General features: G+C 41.0%; 1 protein-coding gene across 5 annotated transcripts in view; it reads left to right on the forward strand.

The window, feature by feature from the left end:
• LOC123992446 (EH domain-containing protein 2-like) overlaps positions 1–12073 on the forward strand; it is a 45514-nt gene that overhangs the window by 1072 nt on the left and 32369 nt on the right. For 3 of the 5 annotated variants that reach the window (XM_046293581.1, XM_046293578.1, XM_046293580.1), the window contains exons 2-4: positions 4593–4863; positions 5239–5460; positions 7584–7760. In XM_046293581.1, coding sequence (XP_046149537.1) covers positions 5240–5460; positions 7584–7760 — 398 coding nt within the window. In that variant the 5' untranslated portion in view covers positions 4593–4863; position 5239. Of the gene's footprint in view, positions 1–4592; positions 4864–4898; positions 5461–7583; positions 7761–12073 lie in introns of those variants that run through there. The other 2 variants (XM_046293582.1, XM_046293579.1) reach the window with 2 other exon arrangements.

Below are 12073 nucleotides of genomic sequence, written 5' to 3' on the forward strand. Positions count from 1 at the left end.
TTGGCTCTGACACTACTTTAGAATGTTAACTGTAGATTCTATTTGGCTCTGGCACTACTTTAGAATGTTAACTGTAGATTCTATTTGGCTCTGACACTAATTTACAATGTTAACTGTAGATTCTATTTTGCTCTGACACTACTTTAGAATGTTAACTTTAGATTCTATTTGGCTCTGACACGACTTTAGAGTGTTAACTTTAGATTCTATTTGGCTCTGACACTACTTTAGAATGTTAACTGTAGATTCTATTTGGCTCTGACACGACTTTAGAGTGTTAACTTTAGATTCTATTTGGCTCTGACACTACTTTAGAATGTTAACTTTAGATTCTATTTGGCTCTGACACTACTTTAGAATGTTATCTTTAGATTCTATTTGGCTCTGACACTACTTTAGAATGTTAATGTTAGATTCTATTTGGCTCTGACACTACTTTAGAATGTTAATGTTAGATTCTGTTTGGCTCTGACACTACTTTAGAATGTTAACTTTAGATTCTGTTTGGCTCTGACCCTACTTTAGAATGTTATCTTTAGATTCTATTTGGCTCTGACACTGCTTTAGAATGTTAACTTTAGATTCTGTTTGGCTCTGACAATACTTTAGAATGTTAACTTCAGATTCTATTTGGCTCTGACACTACTTTAGAATGTTATCTTTAGATTCTATTTGGCTCTGACACTACTTTAGAATGTTAACTTTAGATTCTATTTGGCTCTGACACTACTTTAGAATGTTAACTTTAGATTCTATTTGGCTCTGACACGACTTTAGAATGTTATCTTTAGATTCTATTTGGCTCTGACACTACTTTAGAATGTTAACTTTAGATTCTATTTGGCTCTGACACGACTTTAGAGTGTTAACTTTAGATTCTATTTGGCTCTGACACTACTTTAGAATGTTAACTGTAGATTCTATTTGGCTCTGACACGACTTTAGAGTGTTAACTTTAGATTCTATTTGGCTCTGACACTACTTTAGAATGTTAACTTCAGATTCTGTTTGGCTCTGACACTACTTTAGAATGTTAACTTTAGATTATATTTGGCTCTGACACTACTTTAGAATGTTAATGTTAGATTCTATTTGGCTCTGACACGACTTTAGAATGTTAACTTTAGATTCTATTTGGCTCTGACACTTTAGAATGTTAACTTTAGAATGTTAACTTTAGATTCTGTTTGGCTCTGACACTACTTTAGAATGTTAACTTCAGATTCTGTTTGGCTCTGACACTACTTTAGAATGTTAACTTTAGATTCTGTTTGGCTCTGACACTACTTTAGAATGTTAACTTTAGATTCTATTTGGCTCTGACACTACTTTAGAATGTTAACTTCAGATTCTATTTGGCATACAATGTAGAATGGTATTGTGTGACTGGTACTGTATATATGTATATAGTGAGTGTGCATATATAGTTTAGTGAGGGTTTATATAGTGTGTAGTTTGACGTCCCTCCCACTCCGCTGGGATCTCCTGTTTGGTAGTCTGATTGTTGCAGCAGGCTAGTGGACAGAGCTGGAAGGTCTTTCAGCTGATGTGGCGCACCTGGGCTGAATTTGCCTGGAGGCTATGAAGGGTGGCCATATCAGCCAAGACACTCTCTCTTACCTGACTGGCAGGCTGGCTTCCTCCACCTATTGGTTGTTAGTCTAACACTCTCTCCACTCAAACACTACTATAGACATCCACAGCTTGTTACATTTTTGTATTATTTAGTATTCATCTTTACATTTAAGTCATGTGTGGTACCTTTGTTAAAAACTCGGAGACAAGGCAATAACAATATATATAATCTGAGTGTGTAGTCTGAGTGTGGGTATATACATATATTGTCTGAGTGTGTATTATGTGTTTGTATATATATATATAGTCTGAGAGTGTATATAGAATGTGTATATATATATTCTGAGTGTGTGTATAGTGTATATATGTATATAGTCTGAGTGTGTATATAGTTTGTGTATATATAGTCTAAGTGTGTGTATATATAGTCTGAGTGTGTATATTGTGTGTGTGTATATACAGTGCCTTGCGAAAGTATTCGGCCCCCTTGAACTTTGCGACCTTTTGCCACATTTCAGGCTTCAAACATAAAGATATAAAACTGTATTTTTTTGTGAAGAATCAACAACAAGTGGGACACAATCATGAAGTGGAACGACATTTATTGGATATTTCAAACTTTTTTAACAAATCAAAAACTGAAAAATTGGGAGTGCAAAATTATTCAGCCCCTTTACTTTCAGTGCAGCAAACTCTCTCTAGAAGTTCAGTGAGGATCTCTGAATGATCCAATGTTGACCTAAATGACTAATGATGATAAATACAATCCACTTGTGTGTAATCAAGTCTCCGTATAAATGCACCTGCACTGTGATAGTCTCAGAGCTCCGTTAAAAACGCAGAGAGCATCATGAAGAACAAGGAACACACCAGGCAGGTCCGAGATACTGTTGTGAAGAAGTTTAAAGGCAGATTTGGATACAAAAAGATTTCCCAAGCTTTAAACATCCCAAGGAACACTGTGCAAGCGATAATATTGAAATGGAAGGAGTATCAGACCACTGCAAATCTACCAAGACCTGGTGTCCCTCTAAACTTTCAGCTCATACAAGGAGAAGACTGATCAGAGATGCAGCCAAGAGGCCCATGATCACTCTGGATGAACTGCAGAGATCTACAGCTGAGGTGGGAGACTCTGTCCATAGGACAACAATCAGTCATATATTGCACAAATCTGGCCTTTATGGAAGAGTGGCAAGAAGAAAGCCATTTCTTAAAGATATCCATAAAAAGTGTCATTTAAAGTTTGCCACAAGCCACCTGGGAGACACACCAAACATGTGGAAGAAGGTGCTCTGGTCAGATGAAACCAAAATTGAACTTTTTGGCAACAATGCAAAACGTTATGTTTGGCGTAAAAGCAACACAGCTCATCACCCTGAACACACCATACCCACTGTCAAACATGGTGGTGGCAGCATCATGGTTTGGGCCTGCTTTTCTTCAGCAGGGACAGGGAAGATGGTTCAAATTGATGGGAAGATGGATGGAGCCAAATACAGGACCATTCTGGAAGAAAACATGATGGAGTCTGCAAAAGACCTGAGACTGGGACGGAGATTTGTCTTCCAACAAGACAATGATCCAAAACATAAAGCAAAATCTACAATGGAATGGTTCGAAAATAAACATATCCAGGTGTTAGAATGGCCAAGTCAAAGTCCAGACCTGAATCCAATCGAGAATCTGTGGAAAGAACTGAAAACTGCTGCTCACAAATGCTCTCCATCCAACCTCACTGAGCTAGAGCTGTTTTGCAAGGAGGAATGGGAAAAAATGTCAGTCTCTCGATGTGCAAAACTGATAGAGACATACCCCAAGTGACTTACAGCTGTAATCGCAGCAAAAGGTGGCGCTACAAAGTATTAACTTAAGGGGGCTGAATAATTTTGCACGCCCAATTTTATCAGTTTTTGATTTGTTAAAAATATTTGACATATCCAATAAATGTTGTTCCACTTCATGATTGTGTCCCACTTGTTGTTGATTCTTCACAAAAAAATACAGTTTTATATCTTTATGTTTGAAGCCTGAAATGTGGCAAAAGGTCGCAAAGTTCAAGGGGGCCGAATACTTTCGCAAGGCACTGTATTACAGGTCGACGAAACTGGTCAAAGTAAGTGCAGAATCAATCTTCAGGATGTTATAAACGTACAAAACGAATGGCATTCCAACCGGACAATCCTAGTTCATCTCGGGCTGATTGGAACACACAAAGCAGAGTTGAAGTGTACCTATGATGAACATTACAGGCCTCTCATCTTTTTAAGTGGGAGAACTTGCAAAATTGGTGGCTGACTAAATACTTTTTTGCCCCACTGTATATATATATATATATACACACTATATACACACTCAGACACGGGTCTCGTGTCCATCCCCCCTAGACTGCAGGGCCAAAGGGGTTCGTAACAGTGTGTATATAGATCATTTTAATGACAGATTTCTAATGACTAGAGGGGTAATATTCACAACGTAGCAGACAGAATGTCTAGAGGGGTAATATTCACAATGTAGCAGACAGAATGTCTAGAGGGGTAATATTCACAACGTAGCAGACAGAATGTCTAGAGGGGTAATATTCACAATGTAGCAGACAGAATGTCTAGAGGGGTAATATTCACAATGTAGCAGACAGAATGTCTAGAGGGATAATATTCACAACGTAGCAGACAGAATTCTAATGTCTAGAGGGGTAATATTCACAACGTAGCAGACAGAATGTCTAGAGGGGTAATATTCACAATGTAGCAGACAGAATGTCTAGAGGGGTAATATTCACAATGTAGCAGACAGAATTCTAATGTCTAGAGAGGAAATCCTTCTGACCTGTTCTTGAGTATCATAGCCTTTCTATTTTAGGCCCCTATACAGCTCTACCTGTGTGTTCTGTATGTTTAATGTGTTCTGAACATACTCTTCTTTAGGTTGTTTAACAGTTGTCTCCACTCACTGGAGAATGGCACTGGAACATGCTGACAATATAATTGACATTTCATTCATTCATTATTTTTCAGGTCATTCAGGAGTCAGAGTGGTGTGTATAGGAGAGGAGGCCCAGACCAGAGCTCTAACATAATACAGAAGTCACAGCCCTACAGCAACATACATGACCATCTTCTGAGAGGAGGCCCAGACCAGAGCTCTAACATACTACAGAAGTCACAGCCCTACAGCAACATACAGGACCATCTTCTGAGAGGAGGCCCAGACCAGAGCTCTAACATACTACAGAAGTCACAGCCCTACAGTAACATACAGGACCATCTTCTGAGAGGAGGCCCAGAGGTAAAGAGCAACATTCACAAAAACACAGGAAACACCTGAAGATAGGTTCAACCTCAGAAAACACAGGAAACACCTGAAGATAGGTTCAACCTCAGAAAACACAGGAAACACCTGAAGATAGGTTCACCCTCAGAAAACACAGGAAACACCTGAAGATAGGTTCACCCTCAGAAAACACAGATGTACACCTGAAGATAGGTTCAACCTCAGAAAACACATATCTACACCGACAGATGCTACACACACACTTCCACACACAGACAGATAACTCAAGGAACTCCCAAGCTCACTCATTCATCTAGTAAGATCATTTCCTTTTGAAGGACAACAATCAATCAACCAACTGACAAATCAATCAACCTATCATCCAATCAGGATGTCTCGTTGGGGCCGTAAAGACGTGAAGAAGACTCCTGAGGTGATCAGGACGGTGACAGAGGGGTTAAAGTCTCTGTACCATCAGAAGCTCCTCCCCCTGGAGCAGCACTACGGTTTCCATGACTTCCACTCCCCCTCTCTGGAGGACGCAGACTTTGACAACAAACCCATGGTGCTGGTGGTGGGGCAGTACTCCACTGGCAAGACTAGCTTCATCAAGTAAGAGTTTAAACAGACAGCTTGGTGCAATCAACATGTAAATACTTCTTACAAAAGTAGTGATGAAGTCAATCTCTTCTCTACTTTGAGCCAGGAGAGATTGACATGCATATTAGCACACAGTATACAATTACAGCTATGCTGCCCTGTTCTCGCCAATTTAATTTTTCCTAAGTCCCTCTTTGTGGCCTCTAACTACACAACTGGACAGGAGTCCAGGTGCAAGAAAACTAGAAACCTGTAGGACCTGCCTTGTTGATTGTCACTGATCTAATCTTCATTGCTCGTGTTTCTTGGCTCAAGCAAGTCTCTTCTTCTTATTGGTGTCCTTTGTTAGTGGTTTCTTTGCAGCAATTTGACCATGAAGGCCTGATTCATGCAGTCTCCTCTGTCTGTAGCTTGTGAGGTGTGGAAACACTGTTGCTTTTGTGCATTTTGTTTTATTGCTTTTTGTGTTGTTGCTCTGTCTGCATGCTACGTGTTTCTTGTTCTGTCTGCGTGCTATGTGTTGCTTGTTCTATGTTGTTCTGTCTGTGTGCTATGTGTTGCTTGTTCTATGCTGTTCTGTCTGCGTGGTATGTGTTGCTTGTTCTATGTTGTTCTGTCTGCGTGCTATGTGTTGCTTGTTCTATGTTGTTCTGTCTGCGTGCTATGTGTTGCTTGTTCTATGCTGTTCTGTCTGCGTGGTATGTGTTGCTTGTTCTATGTTGTTCTGTCTGCGTGCTATGTGTTGCTTGTTCTATGTTGTTCTGCATGTGCCCACTGCTCATTGTTTGTCTGTATGGTTATTGTCATAGTTTTTAATAACCTACCCAGGGACTGTGGTTGAAAATTAGCCGGCTGGCTAAAACCGACACTTTTACTGAAACGTTGATTCATGTGCACTGTCCCTGTAAAAATAAATTCAAACTCAATTCCTCAAATCCCTGTGGGTTTATAACAGATTCATGTCATTTTCTTAATGTGTGCCTATTAGTAACTGGAATAAGTTGTTTCATAAGTGTCAAGTGCAGCGTCTGGTTGCTCCTCATTACACACCACAGACCAACAGCGTCTGGTTGCTCCTCATTACACACCACAGACCAGCAGCGTCTGGTTGCTCCTCATTACACACCACAGACCAGCAGCGTCTGGTTGTTCCTCATTACACACCACAGACCAGCAGCGTCTGGTTGCTCCTCATTACACACCACAGACCAGCAGCGTCTGGTTGCTCCTCATTACACACCACAGACCAGCAGTGTCTGGTTGCTCCTCATTACACACCACAGACCAGCAGCGTCTGGTTGCTCCTCATTACACACCACAGACCAGCAGCGTCTGGTTGCTTCTCATTACACACCACAGACCAGCAGTGTCTGGTTGCTCCTCATTACACACCAAAGACCAGCAGCGTCTGGTTGCTCCTCATTAAACACCACAGACCAGCAGTGTCTGGTTGCTCCTCATTACACACCACAGAGCAGCAAATATGATTTATCATCAACATAGGAATCACAACAAAACTTCTTGTATGATCTGTATTACACTGTGGTTTTCATAGATATGGCTAATATATTGTGATCACTACATCCTATGGCTTTGGATAAAGCTGATTTCTCAAGCAGTTTCATCAAGTAGCCATTCAGATATACAGTAGCTGTCAAGTTCGTTACAGGGGCAGATATTCTTCCCGAATATATATATATATTTTATCTGTGTTATACTGCAAAACAAACATGGCTTTGATGTAATGTTTTGATAAGCACCTGCTCCAATGTGTGCGTCTGGCTAACGTGGTGGCGTTTGTTTGTCTGTGTGCGTCTGGCTAACGTGGTGGCGTTTGTTTGTCTGTGTGCGTCTGGCTAACGTGGTGGCGTTTGTTTGTCTGTGTGCGTCTGGCTAATGTGGTGGCGTTTGTTTGTCTGTGTGCGTCTGGCTAAAGTGGTGGTGTTTGTTTGTCTGTGTGCGTCTGGCTAACGTGGTGGCGTTTGTTTGTCTGTGTGCGTCTGGCTAAAGTGGTGGCGTTTGTTTGTCTGTGTGAGTCTAGCTCAGATAAAAACACTGATTAAGGCTACACTCTGAAACGCATTGGTTTTAACAACACAGTTTAATGTGAATATGTTCCTCTCTCTCTGCGTCAGGTATGTGTTGGAGCAGGATATCCCAGGAAGCAGGATAGGACCAGAGCCCACCACTGACTGTTTCACAGCCATCATGCACGGTGAGGTGGAGGGAGTTATCCCAGGCAACGCTCTCATCGTCGACCCCAACAAACCCTTCCGCAATCTCAACCCCTTTGGAAACACCTTCCTGAACAGGTGAGTACAGGATGAAATCCATAATGAAGGTTTTTAAATATTCTAGAATGGTCCTTCTTTTGGAAGGGGGAGATGAGGATGAAAAACATGAGAAACTAAGCCAATGAGATCCACCCCCTGCCCTCACCCCCTTCTGTAGCTCAGTTGGTAGAGCATGGCGCTTGTAACGCCAGGGTAGTGGGTTCGATCCCCGGGACCACCCATACGTAGAATGTATGCACACATGACTGTAAGTCGCTTTGGATAAAAGCGTCTGCTAAATGGCATATATTATTATTATTATTATTCACCACCTCCTCCAATGAAAGGAGAGCCAGGAAGGGAGAGAACAGAACATCTGTTTTTTGCTCTATGGAATTTCAAGTGTCCGTCCCAAATTTCAGAGTGGGGAGGGACTTGAGAAAGGGATCGATATCTATATGGCGTTACGGGGCTGAATCACCCTGAGGTACTATCCTCTGCTCTAGTGTGTTTATCCTGTAGTCTGGGACGCCCTCTTTCAGAGGGATACCTTCTGTTGAGGCAAGCTGTGGCAGCTATGTTTGTTATACTGAAGCCAAATCAACTGTAGGACTCAAACGCTAGAATTACTAAAGCCATACAAACTGTAGGAGTCGAACACTAGAATTACTGAAGCCATGTCAACTGTAGGAGTCGAACACTAGAATTACTGAAGCCATGTCAACTGTAGGAGTCGAACACTAGAATTACTGAAGCCATGTCAACTGTAGGAGTCGAACACTAGAATTACTGAAGCCATGTCAACTTTAGGAGTCGAACACTAGAATTACTGAAGCCATGTCAACTGTAGGAGTCGAACACTAGAATTACTGAAGCCATGTCAACTGTAGGAGTCGAACACTAGAATTACTGAAGCCATGTCAACTGTAGGAGTCGAACACTAGAATTACTGAAGCCATGTCAACTGTAGGAGTCGAACACTAGAATTACTGAAGCCATGTCAACTGTAGGAGTCGAACACTAGAATTACTGAAGCCATGTCAACTGTAGGAGTCGAACACTAGAATTACTGAAGCTATGTCAACTGTAGGAGTCGAACACTAGAATTACTGAAGCCATGTCAACTATAGGAGTTGAACACTAGAATTACTGAAGCCATGTCAACTGTAGGAGTCGAACACTAGAATTACTGAAGCCATACAAACTGTAGGAGTCGAACACTAGAATTACTGAAGCCATGTCAACTGTAGGAGTCGAACACTAGAATTACTGAAGCCATGTCAACTGTAGGAGTCGAACACTAGAATTACTGAAGCCATGTCAACTGTAGGAGTCGAACACTAGAATTACTGAAGCCATGTCAACTGTAGGAGTCGAACACTAGAATTACTGAAGCCATGTCAACTGTAGGAGTCGAACACTAGAATTACTGAAGCCATGTCAACTGTAGGAGTCGAACACTAGAATTACTGAAGCCATGTCAACTGTAGGAGTCGAACACTAGAATTACTGAAGCCATGTCAACTGTAGGAGTCGAACACTAGAATTACTGAAGCCATGTCAACTGTAGGAGTCGAACACTAGAATTACTGAAGCCATGTCAACTGTAGGAGTCGAACACTAGAATTACTGAAGCCATGTCAACTGTAGGAGTCGAACACTAGAATTACTGAAGCCATGTCAACTGTAGGAGTCGAACACTAGAATTACTGAAGCCATGTCAACTGTAGGAGTCGAACACTAGAATTACTGAAGCCATGTCAACTGTAGGAGTCGAACACTAGAATTACTGAAGCCATGTCAACTGTAGGAGTCGAACACTAGAATTACTGAAGCCATATCAATCAATCAAATGTATTTATGAAGCACTTTATACATCAGCCGATGTCACAAAGTGCTATACAGAAACTCAGCCTAAACCCCAAACAGCAAGCAATGCAGACGTAGAATCACGGTGGCTAGGAAAAACTCCCTAGAAAGGCAGGAACCTAGGAAGAAACCTAGAGAGGAACCAGGCTCTGAGGGGTGGTCAGTCCTCTTCTGGCTGTGCCAGGTGGAGATCATAACAGCACATGGCCAAGATGTTCAAATGTTCATAGATGACCAGCAGGGTAAAATAATAGTAATCACAGTGGTTGTAGCGGGTGCAACAGGTCAGCACCTCAGGAGTAAATGTCAGTTGGCTTTTCATAGATGATCATTCAGAGTTAGAGACAACAGGTGTGGAGAGAGAGTCGAAAACAGCAGGTCTGGGACAAGGTCCAGGTAGCCGGAAAGTAGAGCATTGCAGTAGTCTAATATAGAAGTGACAAAAGCATGGATACATTTTTCTGCATCATTTTTGGACAGAAAGTTTCTGATTTTCGCAATGTTACATATATGGAAAAATCTGTCCTTGAAATAGTCTTGATATGTTTTCGTCAAAAGAGGGGTCAGGGTCCAGAGTAACGCTGAGGTCCTTCAGTTTTCTTCGAGACGACTGTACAACCATCAAGATTAATTGCCAGATCCAACAGATCTCATTGTTTCTTGGGAACTGGAATTAGCATCTCTGTTTTGTTCGAGTTCAAAAGTAAAACATTTCCTATCATCTACTTCCTTATGTCTGAAATACAGGCTTCCAGGGAGGGCAATTTTGGGGCTTAACCATGTTTCGTCAAAATGTACAGCTGTGTATCGTCCGCATAGCAGTGAAAGTTAACATTGTTTCCGAATTACATCACCAAGAGGTAAAATATACAGTGAAAATAATAGAGGTCCATCAATGGAACCTTGAGGAACACCAAAATTTACTGTTGATTTTTCAGAGGACAAACCATCCACAGAGACAAACTGATATCTTCCCAATACAAGATCTAAACCAGGACAGAACTTGTCTTTGTAGACCAATTTGGGTTTCCAATCTCTCCAATAGAATGTGGTGATCGACGGTATAAAAAGCAGCATGAGGACAGATGCAGAGCCTTGATCTGACACCATTAACTTCTTGACGCTATCCATCCCTTTAGAGGGGTAATTGTCATCAATAATCGCTGAATTGCAGAGCGCCACATTCAAATAAACTAAAAATCACAGCTTAGCATTTTGTTAATCCACCTGTTGTGTCAGATTTTGAAAATATCCTTTACAGCGAAATCAATCCAAGCATTTGTGTAAGTTTATCGATCACTAGACCAAACATTATGAACACCTAGCATCAAAGTAGCTTGGTCACGAAAATCAGAAAGCAGTAAAATTAATCGCTTACCTTTGATCTTCGGATGTTTTCACTCTCGAGACTCCCAGTTACACAAATGTTCCTTTTGTTCCATAAAGATTATTTTTATACCCAAAATACCTCAGTTTGTTTGGCGCGTTATGTTCAGAAATCCAAAGGCTCGAGTGGTCACGACAACGCAGACGAAAATTCCAAATACTATCCGTAATGTCCACAGAAAAATGTTTTAAAAAAATTATAATCAATCCTCAGGTTGTTTTTAAAATATATATTATTGATTATATCAACTGGCACTGTCTTTTTCAGTAGGAGAGGGAAAGACGATGGCTGCCCAAGCTCTGTTGCGCAAGCAAAACTCGCTCATTTTTCAAAATAAAACAGGAGATTTTGAAACTATGTTTAAAGACTGACACCTTGAGGAAGCCGTCGTAAAAGGAATCTGGCTGATGTCTCTTTAAATGGAGCGAAGGCAGGCTATGGAACATGGAGCTTTCAAAATAGAAGCCACTTCCTGGTTTGATTTTCCTCAGGTTTTTGCCTGCAATATCAGTTCTGTTATACTCACAGACAATATTTTGACAGTTTTGGAAACTTTAGTGTTTCCTATCCTAATCTGTGAATTATATGCATATTCTAGCATTTGTGCATGATAAATAGGCTGTTTACTTTGGGAACATTATTTTTCCAAACATAAAAATAGTGCCCCCTAGCTGAAAGAGGTTAAAAGGTTGTTTACCACCTTCACAGTCTCAGTGCTATGATGGCGTCTAAAACCAGACTGAAGCCATGTGTATACATTGTGTTTCTTCAGGAAGGCAGAGAGTTGCTGCGCAACAGATTTTTCAAATGTTTTTGAGAGGAATGGGAGATTCGATATAGTACATTTTTTATTCTGGGTCAAGGTTTGGCTTTTTCAAGAGAGGCTTTATTACTATACACATCCGGTGGATAGGGAGCCGTTTATTATGTTCAACAAAAGAAGGCCAAGCACGGGAAGTGCTTGGAATAGGGTATTTTTTGGAATAGGGTCCAGTTTGAAGCTTGACGGTTTAGAGGCCATGACTATTTTCATCAATGTGTCAAGAGATATAGTATTAAACAACGTGAGTGTCTCCCTTGACCCTAGGTCCTGGCA

This window comes from Oncorhynchus gorbuscha, linkage group LG13 (assembly GCF_021184085.1).
Source record: "Oncorhynchus gorbuscha isolate QuinsamMale2020 ecotype Even-year linkage group LG13, OgorEven_v1.0, whole genome shotgun sequence".
Taxonomy (NCBI): Eukaryota; Metazoa; Chordata; class Actinopteri; order Salmoniformes; family Salmonidae; genus Oncorhynchus; species Oncorhynchus gorbuscha.